This window comes from Staurois parvus, unplaced genomic scaffold (genome assembly GCF_062004578.1).
Source record: "Staurois parvus isolate SC_StPar_1 unplaced genomic scaffold, SC_StPar_1.0 ptg001286l, whole genome shotgun sequence".
NCBI classification, from domain to species: Eukaryota; Metazoa; Chordata; class Amphibia; order Anura; family Ranidae; genus Staurois; species Staurois parvus.
Window position 1 is genome coordinate 12,921 of NW_028319082.1, and position 20,783 is coordinate 33,703.

At 45.7% G+C, this 20,783-nt stretch overlaps 1 protein-coding gene across 1 annotated transcript in view; it reads left to right on the forward strand.

Annotated features, from left to right (window-relative positions):
* Positions 1-508: 508 nt before the first annotated feature.
* Positions 509-20,783, forward strand: part of LOC149437495 (uromodulin-like) — a 69,474-nt gene continuing 49,199 nt past the window's right edge. The window contains exons 1-2 of the mRNA XM_089660891.1: positions 509-631; positions 20,306-20,410. Of these exons, the coding sequence (XP_089517017.1) occupies positions 509-631; positions 20,306-20,410 (228 nt within the window). The remainder of the gene's footprint in view (positions 632-20,305; positions 20,411-20,783) is intronic.

Below are 20,783 nucleotides of genomic sequence, written 5' to 3' on the forward strand. Positions count from 1 at the left end.
CCAAGAAATAAAAAATATGCTTGAACTGGGGGTTATAGAGGAGTCAAACAGTGACTGGTCCAGTCCTACTGTGCTAGTGCCGAAACCAAATGGAAGTTGGCGGTTTTGTAATGACTTTCGCCAACTGAATAAAGTCACCAAGTTTGACACCTATCCCATGCCCCATATAGATGAGCTGATTAATTGTCTAGGGACAGCCCGGTATCTGCCAACACTGGACCTGACCAAAGGGCATTGGCAGATTCCTTTCGGAATCAGCCAAGGAAAAGACTGCCTTTGTAACTCCAGAGGGTTCTTTCCAGTATCAGAGGATGCCGTTTGGGTTGCAGAATGCTCCTGCCACGTTTCAACGGGTGATGGATAAGACCCTCCGGCCCCATAGAGCCTATGCTGCAGCATACTTGGATGATGCGGTCATCCATAGTGAAGATTGGGACTCACATTTACCGAAAGTCCAGGCAGTATTTGACTCTATCTGGAAAGCAGGGTTTACAGCCAATCCAAACAAATGTACCCTTGGGCTAGAAGTATCAAGTATCTGGGATATACCATTGGGAGAGGTCTGATAAAGCCCCAGGTCAACAAAGTTGAAGCTATACAAAGCTGGCCATGCCCCACCAACAAGAAGCAGGTACGAGCGTTTTTGGGAATTGCGGGTTATTACCATTGGTTTATTCCTCATTTTGCCTCACAGGCTGCTCCCCTGACAAATTTGACAAAAGGGAAGGAGTCTGTCATGGTCAAATGGACCCCTGCAGTAGAAGCAGATTTTGGGGCCTTATGTAGACAGCCAGTGTTGTTCTTCCCTGATTTTTCAAGGGATTTTGTGGTCCAGACCGATGCCTCAGATGTTGGGTTAGGAGCTGTGTTGTCTCAAGTTTTCAAAGGGGAAGAAATCCCCGTCATTTACCTCAGGTGGAAATTAAAGCCCCTTAACCTCCCTGGCGGTATGATCATGTCAGGAATTTTGTGCTGAAAGCGGTACCATTTTTTTGCATGGAAATATGTAGTTTTTAATTGTAGGCTGTAATTTTTAGGAATAACTCACTGAAATCTGTCCGAACAAGAGTCTATTAAACATTCCGGATATGATAAAACTTGAAACACAAAATCATAAATTATAATTTAATTAATAATCATAAAAAATAATAATATAATAATAATCAATTTAATTCAATAATATAATCAAACCAAAAACACTGAAATTTGAAATACAGAGGCAAATTCGCACATCGCTGAGCAAAGTCGCAAAATCGTTTTCAGTGTCTGATGAGGAATTTCCCCACAAATCATTATCACTCAATTCTGCAAGTGGTTCTGATTTACTATCGCTGTTCTAAAACCGCTTTTGATGTAAAGGGACGCTTTTTGGCCGCCATGGACTTTTCTAAGTTTCCAGGCAGAAAGAACAGTCAAAATGCAGGCAGGGCGCCGGACAAAGCACTCGGGACAACATGTATGTGAAATGCAGTGAAAAAGCAATGACAGCAAAAATGTCATTTTTTAAAAATTTCAAATTTCCCGCCGGTTCCGCCGCCCGAACGTTCCGACGTCACGGGGACCGGAACACGGAAGTCAGATGCCGGCATCCGCCGGAGGAGATGGACGGGGACGCTGCAGGGGACACATCGTGGGAGCGAAGGACAAGGTAAGTGCTGCAGGGACCCCCAGAGAACGCTGCATGGTAAGCCCGAGTGTAGCTCGGGGGGGTTACCGCTCTTGGTATAGAAATTCTACCCCGAGCTACACTCGGGAAAACCGCTAAGGAGGTTAAAGAAAATGATGCCACTATTGCAAGAATGCTTACCAATAAAGTGGGCTCTAGATTCTCTCCGCTATGATCTCTGGGGTAGACAATTTGAACTAGTAACAGATTATGCTCACTTAAAGTGGATGGCATGGAACAAGGAGACCAATAGGAGAGTCAATAGGTGGTTCCAGGCCCTTCAAGAATTTAGTTTTGTCATAAAACACTGCCCCGGTGCTAGAATGGGGAATGCAGATGCCCTGTCCCGAGTGGACGCATGCTTAGCAACCTGTGTTCCAACCCCAAGGTTGAAACAAGAGGGGGGAGGGTATGTGACAGGACAGCAGGAAGAACTAAGGGATGTGTCCAGGATGGGAGGTATATTTGTCCCAGGTTCATGCTCTACACCGACTGTTTCTCCTTTTGTGCTGTGTAGTCGGCTTGTTTGGCTCACTGGTGATTTCATTAGCTCAGCTGTAGTAGGTTCAGGGCTTTGGGCTCTATAAAACTCCCAGGCCGCATAGAGAGAATGCTCCAACCTGGAACCAGATCTCTGTGCAGGACAGGCTGGGGAGCAACCAAACAATACTGCGGTGAGAGTAGACTGTGTGAACCCCCCGTGTCTGAGCAGCGATAGGCTGTATCCAGACAGGTAGATAGGAACCTGTGTTGGCAGATAGATGCCCAGTGTGGCAAGGCTTTATTTTCTGTTTTGATTATCTGCACCGTGTGTTCATAAGACTTGGAAATAAACCACAACTTTCTTCACCAAGATCCTGCTGAGCCTCTTTAACTGTGCTCTGACCCATCCAGGGGGTCAAGCACAACCCGCTACTGGGCTGATCCCTTACAATATATACACATTGTATACAGTCTGGGGGAGGGGTGGACTTACTTCGGGGAGATACTGTATATTTTGTTTGTGCTTTTTATGTGTATTGTCGCCAAAAAAGTGTTTATGTATTTTGGCTCATCGGGATTTGGTGTCTATGTATGACCTATTGTGAATGAAATGGGTGGCGTTTGTGGGTTTTAGCTGTTTTATATCATTTGTCTGCGCGACACGTTTTGAGTGGCTTACCATAATTGATCATATTGTGGAAATTAAAGAACTGATTCATACAGTGAAGGAAATGCGTATTTGCTCCCCGGCTGGTGTTGAATGTTTGCCCCTCACACAGAAATGATCGGTCTAAAAATCAAATGTTTGGTGTAACACTGAGAGACAGAATACAACAACAAATTCAGCAGAAATGCGTCTAACAAATGATGACGGATCTGCATGTTCATGAGGGAAATACGTATTTGATCCCCTTCACAAAACATGACTTGGTGGCAAATCCCTTGTTAGCAATCAGAGGTCAGACGTTTCCTGGAGTTGGCCACCAGGTTCATACACCTCTCAGGAGGGATTTTGGCCCACTCCTCTTGGCAGATCCTCTCCAAGTCATTAAGGTTTGGTGGCTGACTTTTGACAACTCGAACTTTCAGCTCCCTCAACAGATTTTTAATCCGATTAAGGTCTGGAGACTGGCTAGGCCACTCCAGGACCTTAATGTGCTTCTTCTTGAGCCGCTCCTTTGTTGCCTTGACCGTGTGTTTTGGGTCATTGTCATGCTGGAACACCCATCCACCACCCATTTTCAATGCCCTGACTGAGGGAAGAAGGTTCTCACCCAAGATTTGATGGTACATTGCACCGTCCATCGTCCCTTTGATGCGGTGCAGTTGTCCTGTCCCCTTAGCAGAAAAACACCCCCAAAGCAGAATGTTTCCACCACCATGTTTCACAGTTGGGATGGTGTTCTTGGGTCATAGGCAGCATTCCTCCTCCTCCAAACACGCTGAGTTGCTACCAAAGAGCTGGATTTTGGTCTCCTCTGACCACAACACTTCCCACCAGTCCTCCTCTGCATCATTCAGATGTTCAGTGGCAGACTTCAGACGGGCCTGGACATGTGCTTTCTTGAGCAGAGGGACCTTGCGGGCACTGCAGGATTTCAGTCCTTGTCGGCGTAGTGTGTTACCAATTGTTTTCTTGGTGACTGTGGTCCCAGCTGCCTGGAGATCATTGACAAGATCCTCACGTGTAGTTCTGGGATGATTCCTCACTGTTCTTATGATCATTGACACTCCACGAGGTGAGATCTTGCATGGTGCACCAGACCTAGGGAGACTGACACTTGTTTTGTGTTTCTTCCATTTGTGAATGATTGCACCAACTGTTGTCACCTTCTCACCAAGCTGCTTGGCCATAGTTTGGTAGCCCAGTCCAACCTTGTGTAGGTCTACAATCTTGTCCCTGACATCCTTGGACAGCTCTTTGGTCTTTGCCATGGTGGAGAGTTTGGAATCTGATGGTTTGATTGCTCCTGTGGACAGGTGTCTTTTATACAGGTAACACAATGAGATTAGCAGCACTCCCTTTAAGAGACTGCTTCTAATCTCAGCTTGTTACCTGTATGAAAGACACCTGGGAGCCAGAAATCCTGCTGAATGATAGGGGATCAAATACTTATTTCCCTCATGAACATGCAGATCCGTCATCATTTGTTAGACATGCATTTATTTTGAATTTTGTGTTGCTATTCTGTCTCTCAGTGTTACAATATACCGAACATTCGTGTTTTTTTTTTTTGTTTGTTTGTTTTTTCCGATAATTTCTTTTTGAGTGGGCAAACATTCAGCAGGGGATCAAATACGCATTTCCTTCATTGCAGTTGTCTCAGTTTTCAGAAAATACTTACAAACTCCAAAAAGGGAACTCCAGGAATATTTGTACATGGAAGAGACTCGCCTAAACAGACTGATTCCAAACCGTTCATTTCAACAACAAACTTCCCAACTGGTTACAAGTGCATTTAATGTATATCAGGCATGTCCATGGATGCTGCATGTCTCCAGCTTTCTAAATTCTCTTTATTGGTGACTTTTTTCTATCCTTTGCTTCCTTCATTCTTCCTGTCGGATCCTCGGTTCCATAGGTCATCTTTCTAATCCATCATTCATCCAGCACTGCCCACCACCTTCCCATTAATCCATAAATCCAGCTAAAAATGTTTGCTGGTTTTGGGAGGTGTGGGCAGGGATGTGGATAAGGGGGTACCACCGGTCCTGTACAGGGCCCAGGCACCCACATGAAAGAGAAATAAATTTAGAAAAAAATTAACCTCTATTTACAACATATTGGCCTTTGCTAATATATTTTAACATGTATTATAATAAAATGTAAAGTTAAAAAATTTTCTAAAGGCATATACTGTATTTTTTTTTTCTCCAAGATATATTCTTCAGATTTTTTTTAACATATAAAAGTCCTTTTAACATATATTTGTAAATACATTCCAAAAATGTAGATTCGATGTATTTTCAAAGACATATATTTGAACATGTATTTTTAAAAATATTTTTCAATATATATAAAAACGCATTTTAAGATCCAGTATCTACTGTATATGGTAAAATGGTAGTATTTCAAATACATGTCAATATATTTTTGGGAAGAATATTTAAAAAATATATTTTTCTTCCACGTGGGCAGCTAGGTTAATCGGATGTGTGCAGGGAGGGTGATTGACACAAGGGGGGGCATTTAATGGAACCGATCCCCTTTTTGGCTGTCTCTACAGCAGCTGAAATCTGGCTTCTTCTCCTCTCCCTGATGCTGGCTTTCAGCTGCTGCAGAGAGTCATGCAGGGCATGGGTTCCAGTAATTGCCCCCCACCCTGGTGTTCCTATCACCCTCCCTAGGCACCATATGTGCCCCCTGCAGTGCTGTCGGCTTCCCTCCTTTCCTTCCCACCAGCAGCTACAAGCACACAATAGGATCCTTCAGGATAGAGAGTGGAGGGAGGGTCCGATAAATATGTTGCACTTACCAGCCCATTCCTTTCCTGAATGAACACAATGAGTAATCGGTATTGCTGATTCACTGTGTTCATTCAAACTGAAGCATAGTCAACGTGGGGTTTTTTTTTGGGGGGGGGGGCTATCAGGTTGGCTGTCAGGGGCCCTGTGGTTTCTAACGGCAGCCCTGGGTGTGGGGAATGGTTTGAACCTCTGTTAGGTTATTGCTGTCCGTGTCCCCATTTGGGAGAATTATTCTCTGTTTCTGTGATGGTGACCACTGTTACGAGGACAGAAAGTCATGAAATCCCTACATTGTTACAGTTGTCACCAGAATGAGGATGGAAATCTCAGAGCAGGGTAGCAGCATTGGGGAAGACCTGGAGCACCCTTGGGCACCCAGAGGAGAGAGGTGAGGTGGTGTGCTTAATGTGTGCCAAATTGTGAGTGTGACCAAACTGCGCTGACAGGATTGCAACACATTGTGAGCACTAAACAAATCTCCAAAACTAAGAAAAAAAAAAATGGCTAGAGCTGAGCTTTACACAATGAGCTAAAAAACAGCTGAGAACCTAATTGACCTTCTTGACATTCTCAGACCAGTTCTACCTGTGAAATGCCTCCAGGAAAATACATTGGTCATTAAGAATTGCTATTAAGGTAAACTGGGACAGCTCGGGGCTGAGTCTTGCTGGGTGAAGAGAGACGCATGGAATTCCATCTGGACCAATGAGTGTATAGGGAGCTGAGTGACCAGTAACTGAACACAGAGCCCCCACCGCAGTCCAACCACCTCTCCATAAGGTAACGAAGCTCCACCGACGACTGGCCTTCTGAACTTCGAGTTGTTGGAAGACTCTCGCAGACCCGGGACATCGGCAAACCCCATTGGTCGGTCCGTATTTTAAAAAAAAAAAAAACTTTTATTCCTGTTTCTAAGACATTTGCAATTCATGGCAGACAATCAGAATAGAAAAGTGACAGCAGATAAAGACCGAGTGGTCCATTGAGTCTGCCTGTTTTTTTTTTTTTTATTTGGGAGGGGGGGTGGCTATTTTTGGTTTTGTTTTTTTGGGGGGTTTACTTTGTTGTTTTCTTAACTTGTGGTCCATTTGAGTCTGCCCTTTTGCTTTGCTTTTTTGTGGGGGGGGTTGGTTGAGTGGCAAAAATCCAACAGGGTGGTTGATTGGTTATATTTATTACAGGTACTTATATAGCGCCATCAATTTACGCAGCGCTTTACATATATATTGTACATTCATATCAGTCCCTAACCCTCAAGGGGGGTACAATCTGAGGTCCCTAACTTACATTCATACATACACATACTAGGAGCCAACTCACCAACCAGCATGTCCTTGGAGTGTGGTAGGAAACCAGAGTACCTGGAGGAAACCCACACAGGCACAGGGAGAACATGCAAACTCCAGGCAGGTGGTGCTGTGGTTGGGATTTGAACTGACAACCCTAGTACTGGCCAGGCGGAAGTGCTAACCACTGCTTTCCAGGCTCCTGCAACCAAAAATAACAAATGCACATTTTTTTTACCTGCGCAGAAAATGTGCATTTATTATTTTGCTCAAAAGGTAAATTATTATTTATTATTTATTATTATACAGTATTTATAAAGCGCCAATAGTTTGCTCAGCGCTGTACATTACAACGGGGGACAGAACATGTGACAGAACAATGCCAATACAATGCAAAACATGAGGGGATCGAGGGCCCTGCTCTTTGGAGCTTACAATCTAGAAGGGATAGGATAGTGATACAGGAGGAGATAGCTGTGGGGGATGGAGTGGTAGGAAGAGTGGAGGAGGTCAGCAAGTTAGCAGGGGGTGGGGTAGGCTTCCCTGAAGAGATGGGTTTTCAGGGTGCGCCTAAAGGAGAGGAGAGTAGGTGATAATCTGATGGGTTGGGGCAGGGAGTTCCAGAGGATGGGTGACACCCTGGAGAAGTCCTGGAGGCGGGCATGGGAGGAGGAGACCAGGGAACTAGAGAGAAGGAGGTCTTGTGAGGAGCGGAGTGTGCGTGTTGGGTGGTACTTGGATATTAGGTCAGTGATGTAGTTCGGGGCAGTATGGTGGACAGCTTTGTACATCAGTGTTAGGATTTTAAATTTGATCCGTTGCGCAATCGGAAGCCAGTGGAGGGATTGGCAGAGGGGGGTGGCGGAAATGGAGCGGTTGGAAAGGTGAATGAGTCTGGCAGCCGTATTCAGGATGGACTGAAGCGGGGATAGCCAGTGGCGAGGCAGGCCAGTAAGGAGGGAGTTGCAGTAGTCGAGTCGTGATATGATGAGGGAGTGGATGAGCTGTTTAGTGGTTTCACTGGTTTAAATGTATCCTTTAAATCCTAAACGATAACAGAAATCACCCAAATGGCCCTGAACAAAAGTCACCCTCCCCTGGAATATTTACCCTTGGTACAGACACAACGGGACACAGGATACAATGTATTTATTTCAGGCACCATCAGTTTACACAGTGCTTTACATACACTACTCCAAAAAATGAAGTGAAGACTTTGCAATCCAAGTCTAGCATCAAGTCAATGAAATTCCCGGGATATTGATCTGGTGAGGTAAGTCGCAGAAGGGGGTTTGAAAAAAAAGTTTCAGCTCCTTTGGTGTTCATGAAATGAACAACAGATGCACTAGATGGGCAACAATGGGACGACCCCCAAAACAGGAATGGTTTTACAGGGGGAGGCCAATGACATTTTTCCCTACTCATCTTCTCTGACTGTTTTGCATTTGGCTAGGATCAGTGTCACTACTGGTAGCATGAGGCCATACCTGGACCCTACAGAGGTGGCACAGGCAGTCCAACTCCTCCAGGATGGCACATCAATACATGCCATTGCCAGAAGGTTTGCTGTGTCTCCCAGCACAGTCTCAAGAGCATGGAGGAGATTCCAGGAGACAGGCAGTTACTCTAGGAGAGCTGGACAGGGCCGTAGAAGGTCCTTAACCCATCAGCAGGACCAGTATCTGCCCCTTTGTACAAGGAGGAACAGGATGAGCCCTGCCAGAGCCCTACAAAATGACCTCCAGCAGGCCACTGGTGGGAATGTTTCTGACCAAAAAATCAGAAACAGACTTCATGAGGGTGGCCTGAGGGCCTGACGTCCTCTATTGGACCCTGTGCTCACTGCCCAGCACCATAGAGCTCGATCTGGCATTTGACATTGAACACCAGAATTGGCAGATCCACCACTGGCACCCTGAGCTTTTCACAGATGAGAGCAGGTTCACCCTGAGCACATGTGACAGACGTGAAAGGGTCTGGAGAAGCCGTGGAGAATGTTTTGCTGCCTGTAACATGGTTCAGCATGACCGTTTTGGTGGTGGGTCAGTGATGGTCTGGGGAGGCATATCCATGGAGGGACGCACAGACCTTTTCAGGCTAGACAATGGCACCCCGAGTGCCATTAGGTATCGGGATGAAATCCTTGGACCCATTGTCAGACCCTACGCTGGTGCAGTGGGTCCTGTGTTCCTTCTGGTGCAGTGGGCCCTGGGTTCCTCCTGGTGCAGTGGGCCCTGGGTTCCTCCTGGTGCAGTGGGCCCTGGGTTCCTCCTGGTGCAGTGGGCCCTGGGTTCCTGCTGGTGCAGTGGGCCCTGGGTTCCTCCTGGTGCAGTGGGCCCTGGGTTCCTCCTGGTGCAGTGGGCCCTGGGTTCCTCCTGGTGCAGTGGGCCCTGGGTTCCTGCTGGTGCAGTGGGCCCTGGGTTCCTCCTGGTGCACAATGCCCGGCCTCATGTGGGAAGAGTATGCAGGCAGTTCCTGGAGGACGAAGGGATTGATACTATTGAATGGCCCCCACGCTCACCTGACCTAAATCCAATAGAACCCCTCTGGGATGTCATGTTCCAATCCATGCGATGCCGCCAGATTGCACCTCAGTCTGTCTAGGAGCTCAGTGATGTCCTGGTCCAGATCTGGGAGGAAATCCCCCAGGACACCATCCGTGGTCTCATTAGGAGCCTCCCCCGACGTTGTCAGGCATGCATACAAGCACGTGGGGGCCATACAGACTACTGAGGACCATTCTGGTTGCTGCAATGACATTTCAGCACAATGGACTCGCCTGCTGCATCATTTCTTCACTTTGATTTTCGGGGTGTCTTTGAATTAAGTCCTCTGTAGGTCGATCATTTTCATTTCCATCAAACGATGGGGAATCCTTACATTCCTAACCCATCACCCCGTCCATGTCAGTATAGAGATCCAGCAGGAGATTCCTCCCCATTGAGATCTGATGAGTTTTCAAAGTCTTCCTTTTATTCTTTGAGCCGTGTATATAATGTACATTCACATCAGTCCCTACCCCTCAAGGAGTATATAATCGAAGGTTTCTCACATTAGGGCCAATTTAGACAGGTTCCAATTAACCTACCAGCATGTCTTTGAACTGTGGGAGGAAACTGGAGTAAACCGGAGTAAACCCTCGCAGGCACAGAGAGAACATGCAAACTCTAGGCAGGTGGTGCCCTGGTTGTGATTTGAACCAATGACCCGAGAGCTGCCAGGTGGAAGTACTAACCATTTAGCCACCGTGCTGCCCAATTAAAGGTTCATTTCTCACATCTGTGACTTTTTTTATTGCAAATAGTGTCTGTGTTTACAGTCAGTGAGTTTGTTATTTCAATACCATTTAAGCACCGTGTAGAATTAGTTTGTTTTTTCTTGTTGCTAAATCACAAACAGAATTTGGTTGCTCATACTGGATGTATTTTCCAGGGTCCCTGATAACCATGAAGACAACACTGCTGCTCTCTGTATTGTGCGCTGCCATGGCGGGGGGTGAGTGACGTTTATCTCCTATTATCCTATAATAACACATCTGGAATACAGAGACAGCGAAAGTTCCCGGAAATTGAAGGGTACGATCAGGCGAATGGACAGAGAGCGAGGGAGATCCGTTCTCTAATTACCAGACCAGAAGTGGCTGCATTCATTTTTTTTTTTTTAGGGGGGAGGGACTTTATTCTCTAATTTTCAATTGGTGATCCTGCCATTAACACCCTTCCGGTGATGACATTCACTAAATGAAGGAGCAGCACTATCGTTATCATCCCGAGGGGAACAAGTGTATTAGAACCATGGCTGGGAGAAAGGGGGGCACACGCCCCTGGCGTCTGCTCTACATGTGGGAAGGGGGGATACTGGGACCTCCAGCAGCCTCCTTTCTTCCTCGCCTCTCATTAACATAAGTGGCTGCAGTGTCACTCCTGTCAGCAGGGATTTTATTCATCCGGAGTGTGGCAATACTCAGTACGGCCACCAATGACGCTAGTCCTGTGCTCCCCGCTGGCTGCTGTCACTTGTCGTATACATAGAAGTGGCTTCCAGTGCCAGAGTCTGTGAAGGAGGAGCAGCTGCCATGAGGCTGGGCTGCTATCTTGCAGAGCAGGGAGCCATCTGCAGGGCTGGGGTGGGTGGTAGAGCTCTGTACTGGGGGGGAAGGGGAGGAGCCAATAGATCTGTACTGGGGAGGAGCCAAGAGCTCTGTACTGGGGGAGAAGCCAAGATTTCTGTACTGGGGAGGAGCCAAGAGCTCTGTACTGGGGGAGAAGCCAAGATTTCTGTACTGGAGGGAGGAGCCAGGAGCTCTGTATTGGAGGAGGGGGAGGAGCCAAGAGGTCTGTACTGGGGGAGGAGCCAGTAGCTCTGTACTGGGGGAGGAGCCAAGAGCTCTGTACTAAAGGTGGGGGGGGGGGTGAGTGAGCTATGTAGAGAGGAAGAGAGGAGTCAGGGTTGAGTGAAGAGTTCTGTACTAGGGGGTGGGGAGGAGCTCTGGAGTGGTGTTTCTATCAGTGACACCACTGACTTAAGGATATTTTTTCATTTTAATGACACTCCTGATGCACGAACATTATTCCTTCTCGGTGACACCACCCCAGGGGCGGACTGACAACTCATGGGGCCCCCGGGCAATAGGGGATCATGGGGCCCCTGTGTCCTTGCCCAAACTCAAAAAAGCCTATGAAAAAGGTACCAGGGGCATCTCATGTGGCCCCCTACTGACCCCGGACCCTCGGGCAGTGACCGAGTTTCCAAATGGTCAGTCCGCCCCTGCACCACCCATATGTTGTCTTTTTGCTGACATTACTGCCTCAGGGACATTTTTCCCTTTCAGTGATACAACATAGATGAGGACATTTTTCATTTCAGTGACACCACTGACTCAGGAACCTTTTTTTCTTTCCAGTGATACTACTGAATCAGGGCCATTTTTTTTCATTTCACTGACACCACCAACTCAGGGACATATTTTCCTTCCAATGACACCACCGACTCGGGGACATTTTTTCCTTCCAGTGATACCACTGAATCAGGGACATTTTTTCATTTCAGTGACACCATTGAAATGTCAGTGATTTTTTTTTTTTTTTTTTTTGTGACACCATCACTGCAGGTACATGTTTTTTCCTTTCAGTGACAACACCGGCTCAGAAACAAATTTCCTTTCAGTGAGATCATTAAATCAAGGACATTTTTTCATTTCAGTGACACCACTGACTCAGGGACCTTTATTCCTTCCAGTGACACTACCAGCTCAGGGATTTTTTTATTTTAATGACCCTGCTAATGCAGGGACCGTGTTTTTTGTCCTTTCAGTAATCCCAGGGACATTTTTCCTTTGTCACTTATTAGTGCACAGATGTAACATTTTCATTGGTACTATGTCATCTCATACCACAAACAACACAAGAAAATGTCGCTCACCATTATTGGTGCCTTCCCCTTCTCCACTCATTAAGGAGCGGGGGAAGGGGTATGGGGTGCCAGGGAGGAGGCACATTTTCCCATCTTCACCATAGGCAGTGGTTGACCTGGTCCTGGCACTGGTTAGGACTATAGAACACCTCCATCTATCTCTATAACACGGGGGGGGGGTAGTTCACAGCAATAAACTGGGCAGGGCTGATAAATCTGTTTGAGATAACCCTGCAGAATACATAGGACAGCGCTGGATTTCTGGAAGGATCTAGAGATTCCTTTTGCACCTATTGACCAGATATAACCAAACACTTTCAGTGATCGATTTTTTAGGTCCACCTGTTCAATGGCTCGGTAATACAAACTGCTAATCAGCCAATCACATGGCAGCAACTCAATGCATTTAGGCATCTAGACATGGTGAAGACGACTTGCTGAGGTTCAATCCAAGCATCAGAATGGGGAAGAAAGGGGATTTAAGTGACTTTGGACATGGCATGGTTGCTGGTGCCAGACGGGCTGTTCTGAGTCTTTCAAAAACTGCTGATCTACTGAGATTTTCAGGCACAGCCATCTCTACCCATATGGAAGAAAAGTATATTTGAAATATATTGTAAAAATACTCTTCCCAAATATATTGATTTGAAATGCTGAAATTTGGCCATTTTCAATATATTTAATATATATATATATATATATATATATATATATATATATATATATATATATATATATTACTGCATGTTGAAATGCATTTTTATTACAAAATATATGAAAAATATTTTTCAAAATACATTTCAAATACACTGCATGTCTATAAAAATAGAAATCTAAATTTTTGAAATGCATTTACAAAGGTATGTAAAAATATTTTTTAAAATGGCTTTTCATATGTTAAAAAAAATCTGAAGAATATATTTAAAAAATATATATTTTTAAAAATATATATTTTTTACATCTATTCTTCAGATTTTTTTAGCATATAAAAAGTCATTTTAGCATATCTTTTTACATACCTTTTTTGTAAATGCATTTCAAAAATGTAGATTTGTATTTTTAACCATTAGCCGCCCGGCCAATGGCCGTTTGGCGGCTTCAAAAGTGCTTCGGCATTCCGGGTGCACGCCATTTGGCGTGCTCCCGCGCATGCGCAGTTTGCGCTAATGCAGAGCCGTGCAGCGGCGCGAACTGTCACCGGACACGGCCGATGACAGATCTGAGTACCGCCCCCCCGTTGCTGGTACCATGTGACCTGCTGTGACCAATCACAGCAGGTCACATGACAGTTGTATACAATGGATGGCTTCATTCATGTCATCCAGTGTATACTAGTGCCTAGCTGTGAATGGTCACAGCTAATCACATGCACATGTCATGTGATTAGCTGTGACCAAATCACAGCTAAGCACAAAAAAAAAAAAAAACCTGAATGAATCGATTTCATTCAGGTAAATGCTTGCTTATAGCAAAGTAATTCTTTGCTATAAGCAAATTGTGTAAAAAAAAAAAAAAAAAACTGATAACTTCCCCAAAGTAGTACAATGTTACTATGGTAACATTGTACTACTTTGGTCATAGTAAAATATGAAAAAAAAATCTTAAAAAAAATGTAATAAAAAATTAAAAATAAAAAAAAAAAAAAATTTTTTTTTTTTTCATACTGTCACCAATCAGTGTCCCTGTTTACCGCCATGCCAGTTATATGATGATGCTGTACTGCACTGGTGACAGTATGTAAAAACAAAATAGTGAAAATAATTTTTTTAATTTTTTAATTTTCTGAAAAATTATGACAAAAAAATACAACTTCAAAAAACTCGCCATTCCTCTTATGAAGTACGTCGGACTGTCTACTCTGCAAAAAGGGGTCATTTGGGGATATCTGTACTATTCTGACATTTGGGGGGATATCTGTACCGTCCTGACATTTGGGGGATATCTGTACTGTCCTGACATTTGGGGGATATCTGTACTATTCTGACATTTGGGGGATATCTGTACCGTCCTGACATTTGGGGGATATCTGTCCTGTCCTGACATTTGGGGGATATCTGTACTGTTCTGACATTTGGGGGATATCTGTACTGTCCTGACATTTGGGGGATATCTGTACCGTCCTGACATTTTGGGGATATCTGTACTGTTCTGACATTCTTGGACCTCAAGAAATTAGATTGGCTGTCAGTACTTCAGGATTGATCAATATTCAGATATATCCCATAGTTTGTGAACTCTATAACTTTCCTACAAACGAAATAATACATCCTAATTTGGGTTATTTTCACCAAAGACATGGAGCAGAATACATCTCGGCCTAAATTTATGAAGAACAATTATTTATTTCTAAACTTTTATAACAGAAACAAAGAAAAATGTGGTTTTTTTTTCAAAATTTGTGGTCTTTTTTTGTTAATTTAGCAAAAAATAAAAACCCCAGCGGTGATTAAATACCACCAAAAGAAAGCTCTAGTTGTGTGAAGAAAATGATAAAATTTTAGTTTGGGTACAATGTTGTCTGACCGCGCAATTGTAATTCAAAGTGTGAGAGTGCTGAAACGTGTAAAATTGCCCGGTATGGAAATGGTTAAAGACATACAGTGTATTTGAAATGTATTTTTAAAAATAGTTTTCATATATTTTGTAATAAAAATGCATTTCAACATACAGTATATGTGTGTATGTATATATACAGTCAGGTCCATAAATATTGGGACATGGACACAATTCTAACATTTCTGGCTCTATACACCACCACAATGGATTTGAAATGAAACGAACAAGATGTGCTTTACCTGCAGACTGTCAGCTTTAATTTGAGGGTATTTACATCCAAATCAGGTGAACGGTGTAGGAATTCTTTTTAAGAATGTTCCAAACAGTTGTTTTGGCCACGCCTAATGTTTTTGCTATCTCTCTGATGGGTTTGTTTTGTTTTTTCAGCCTAATGATGGCTTCACTGATAGTGACAGCTCTTTGGAACTCATCTTGAGAGCTGACAGCAACAGATTCCAAATGCAAATAGCACACTTGAAATGAACTCTGGACCTTTTATCTGCTCCTTGTAATTGGGAAAATGAGGGAATAACACACACCTGGCCGTGGAACAGCTGAGAAGCCAATTGTCCCATTACTTTTGGTCCCTTAACAAGTGGGAGGCACATATGCAAACTGTTGTAATTCCTACACCGTTCACCTGATTTGGATGTAAATACCCTCAAATTAAAGCTGACAGTCTGCAGTTAAAGCACATCTTGTTCGTTTCATTTCAAATCCATTGTGGTGGTGTATAGAATTGTTAGAATTGAGTCGATGTCCCAATATTTATGGACCTGACTGTATATATACGGTATATTTGTATAGTGTGTGTGTATATATATATACGAAACTGCCTTACTCAAACTCTCCAATGACCTGCTAACCGCCAAAGCTAATGGCCACTATTCAGTGCTCCTATTCCTTGACCTCTCTGCGGCCTTCAACACAGTCGACCACCCCCTCCTCCTCAAAAAACTACACTCCCTCGGCCTCAGAGATTCTGCTCTCTCCTGGCTCTCATCCTACCTGTCACAACGCTCCTTCAGCGTTACCTATAATGCTACCACCTCCCCCTCACTCCCCCTCTCTGTTGGGGTCCCTCAAGGTTCCATCCTCGGGCCCCTTCTCTTCTCCATGTACACCTCCTCCCTTGGCCAACTCATACACTCTCACGGCTTCAACTACCACCTCTATGCCGACGACACACAAATCTATCTCTCAACCCCCCACCTCACCCCCTCGGTCTCCGCCCGAATCACACACCTGCTGAGCGACATATCAGACTGGATGTCGCTCCACTTCCTTGACCTCCCTAGCGGTATGATTATTTCAGATTTTTGGTGCTGAAAGCGGTACATTATTTTGCTTGGAAATATTTATTTTTTTTATTGTAGGTCTGTAATTCTTAGGAATAACTCACTGAAATCTGTCTGAACAAGAGTCTAGTAAACATCCCGGGGATGATAAAAATTTGAAACACGAAATCATAAATTATAATTTAATAAATAATCATAAAAAATAATAATACATTTAATTCAATAATGTAATCAAACCAAAAACACTGAAATGTGAAATAGAGCGCCAAGTTGGCACATCGCTGAGCTCAGTCGCAGAATCGTTTTCAGTGTCTGATGAGGAATTTCCCCCACCAATCATTATCACTCAATTCTGCAAGTGGTTCTGATTTACTATCGCTGTTCTCTAGCCGGTCTAAAACCGCGTCTGACCTAAAGGGACGCTTTTTGGACGCCATGGACGTTTCTCAGTTTCCAGGCAGAAAGAACGGTAACAATGCAGGCAGGGCGCCGGACAAAGCACTCGGGACAACATGTATGTGAAATGGTTTGATACAGGAATGTTATACTATGTAAAATTTGTTTGGAAAAAAATGAAATTTTTTTAAATTTTCAAATTTCCCGCCGGCGCCCGTACGTCCCGACGTCACAGGGACCGGAACACAGAAGCCGGATGCCGGCATCGGCCGGAGGAGATGGCCGGGGACGCTGCAGGGGACACATCGCGGGAGCGAAGGACAAGGTAAGCTCTGCAGGGACTCCCTATGCAGCGCCGCATGGTAACCCCCCCGAGCTACACTCGGGGGGGTTAAAGCTTTTGGTACTGAAATTTTACCCCGAGCTACACTCGGGAATACCGCCAGGGAGGTTAAACTGAACCTCTCCAAAACTGAGTTACTTGTCTTCCCCCCGGCCCGCACACCACCCCCCATTGACTTCTACATCACATCCAACAATGCCACCATCAAACCCGCCCCGCAGGCCAGAGTACTTGGTGTCATTCTGGACTCCAACCTATCCTTCCAGCCCCAAGTCCAATCACTAACAAACTCGTGCCGCCTCCACCTCCGCAACATCTCCAAAATCTGCACGTTCCTAACCCCAGAAACCACTAAACAGCTCATCCACTCCCTCATCATATCACGACTCGACTACTGCAACTCCCTCCTCACTGGCCTGCCTCGCCGCTGACTATCCCCGCTTCAGTCCATCCTGAATACGGCTGCCAGACTCATTCACCTTTCCAACCGCTCCATCTCCGCCACCCCTCTCTGCCAATCCCTCCACTGGCCTCCACTCAGTGTCCTCCACCCCCCTCTGCCAATCCCTCCACTGGCCTCCACTCCGTCTCCGCCACCCCCCTCTGCCAATCCCTCCACTGGCTTCCGATTGCGCAACGGATCAAATTCAAAATCCTAACACTGACGTACAAAGCCGTCCACCATACTGCCCCGAACTACATCACTGACCTAATATCCAAGTACCGCCCAACACGCACACTCCGCTCCTCACAAGACCTCCTTCTCTCTAGTTCCCTGGTCTCCTCCTCCCATGCCCGCCTCCAGGACTTCTCCAGGGTGTCACCCATCCTCTGGAACTCCCTGCCCCAACCCATCAGATTATCACCTACTCTCCTCTCCTTTAGGCGCACCCTGAAAACCCATCTCTTCAGGGAAGCCTACCCCACCCCCTGCTAACTTTCCGACCTCCTCCACTCTTCCTACCACCCCATCCCCCACAGCTATCTCCTCCTGTGCCACCATCCCCTCCCTCCTAGATTGTAAGCTCCAAGGAGCAGGGCCCTCGATCCCCTCATGTTTTGCATTGTATTGTTATTGTTCTGTCCAAGTTCTGTCCCCCTTTGTAATGTACAGCGCTGAGCCAACTATCGGCGCTTTATAAATACTGTATAATAATAATAATTATATATATATATACTGCATGCTTAAATGCATTTTTAAACTGAAATTGATATTGAAATATATTGATATTGGCCAAAATTGAAGCATTTCGAATATCTGGTAATATATTTGGGAAGAATATTTTTAAAATATACTTCCTTCCATGTGGGTGGGGTTTACAGAGAATGGTCCAAAAAGGAGAAAATATCCAGTGAGCGGCAGTTGTGTGGAGGAAAATGCCTTGTTGGTGTCAGAGGTTGGAGGAGACGGGCAGACTGGTTCCAGATGATAGAAAGGCAACAATGACTCCAGTAGTGTTGGGCTCGACATTTGAGTTGAATGTAGTGTAAGTTGGACCTGAACATCGGCCGCTTGCATCTTCGCTGAACACACGAACAATACGGGCGTTTGGCAGGCTGTTCACCCGCCGAGCGCTCCACAATGCACCGTGAGAGCCATGATTGGCCAAAGTCACGGTGACCACGAACTTCGAACAGAGGAGGCAATTCACTAAGAGGTGAGATATTGCACAGACACTGAAAACATGTTTGTTTTGTTTCAGCTGTCAGAGGGGATTCCCCACTGATAGAAGTACTGCTGGCATTGCCTGACAATTGAAAAAAATGTAAACAATGCGTACCCCCCCCCCCCATCCATACCAAGTCCTTCAGGCCAAAATATTTTTTAAAAATGGCATGGGGGTCCCCCACAAAATCCATACCAGACCCTTATCCAAGCATGCAGGTCAGGAAAGGGAGGGGGGGACGAGCGAGCACCCCTTCCCCCATGAACCATACCAGGCCACATGCCCTCAACATAGGGGGGTGTTGATGGGAACAAGGGCCTCTTCCTCACAACCGTGGCCAGTTGTTGTGGGGGTCATAGTGCCCCATCATTGGTGTCAGTGGGAGGAATAGTGCCCCATCATTGGTGTGAGTGGGAGGAATAGTGTCCCATCATTGGTGTCAGTGGGAGGAATAGTGCCCCATCATTGGTATCAGTGGGAGGAATAGTGCCCCATCATTGGTGTCAGTGGGAGGAATAGTGCCCCATCATTGGTGTCAGTGGGAGGAATAGTGCCCCATCATTGGTATCAGTGGGAGGAATAGTGCCCCATCATTGGTGTCAGTGGGAGGAATAGTGCCCCATCATTGGTATCAGTGGGAGGAATAGTGCCCCATCATTGGTGTCAGTGGGAGGAATAGTGCCCCATCATTGGTGTCAGTGGGAGGAATAGTGCCCCATCATTGGTGTCAGTGGGAGGAATAGTGCCTCATCATTGGTGTCAGTGGGAGGAATAGTGCCCCATCATTGGTGTCAGTGGGAGGAATAATGCCCCATCATTGGTGTCAGTGGGAGGAATAGTGCCCCATCATTGGTATCAGTGGGAGGACTAGTGCCCCATCATTGGTGTCAGTGGGAGGAATAGTGCCCCATCATTGGTGTCAGTGGGAGGAATAGTGCCTCATCATTGGTGTCAGTGGGAGGATTAGTGCCCCATCATTGGTGTCAGTGGGAGGAATAGTGCCTCATCATTGGTGTCAGTGGGAGGATTAGTGCCCCATCATTGGTGTCAGTGGGAGGAATAGTGCCTCATCATTGGTGTCAGTGGGAGGAATAGTGCCCCATCATTGGTGTCAGTGGGAGGAATAGTGCCCCATCATTGGTGTCAGTGGGAGGAATAGTACCCCATCATTGGTGTCAGTGGGAGGAATAGTGCCCCATCATTGGTGTCAGTGGGTGGAATAGTTCTCCCGTTAATGGTGACAGTGGGAGGAAATACACGGGCTGTGATTGGCCAAAGCATTGCATCTGACCTTTTTGGTCTGGTGCATCCCTTGCTCCTGATATCAGAGGCTGCAGTTCTGATGTGGGCTGTCAGCTTGCACCACAGTGGGAGGAGACAATGGTGCAGGGGGTGTGGCTAGCAGTATTGTCTTTGCTGATTCATAAGTCGGTAGCTTGTCAATCAGCACCTGGCCACACCCAGCCCTGCCCACTGCTCTCTGGATTGGCAGCACTGCCTCTATTGCTGAGACCCCCCCCCATCACCACACACACTGTGAGCTGCAGTGCCTGGGAGGGGGAGCGCGTGAGACACAAATGAAGGGGGATTTGGCTCAGTCAGGGGAGGTGAAGGAAGTTTTCCTGATATTGATAAGGATCTTGTATCCTATAGTAAGTGGATCTGAGAACTGTTCAGACGGCTACACAGGAGCCTTCAGATGTAATTCATGTCTTTTTCTGTCTCTCCAGTGGCTGCGCCTGAACCCTGTGGAAGTGAGACCTGTGCTGATGATGAGTTTTGTGAATTTGGAGTTTATACCTGCTGGTGCAAAGGTGGCGTCTATATCTATACAGGTATGGAGATCTATAATACAATAGTCAGAATGGGTTTTGTGTCTTCTAAAACCAAACAGGGAATTTGTCCCATAAACCATATGAAGTTCATGTCACATACAGAGTACATGGAGTCAGAGCGTGACGTTCACTCCCGGGGGGTAAACGCACCATAATGGAGCCCCCTGGTGTGTATGAGCCCCTAGGCTTGCCCCTCATTTGATTGGCCAGTAGTACAGGTATAATCTGGCTGTCACATAAACATGCACACTTGGCTTGCTGGGAGTAATACGGAGTCGGGAGAGGAAGCCGGAGCAAGATTCCCACTGGACTCGGCTTATCCTTCCAAAGAAACAATCTCTGTTTGCTTGAGATTTGTGGCTTAGGGAGGTCT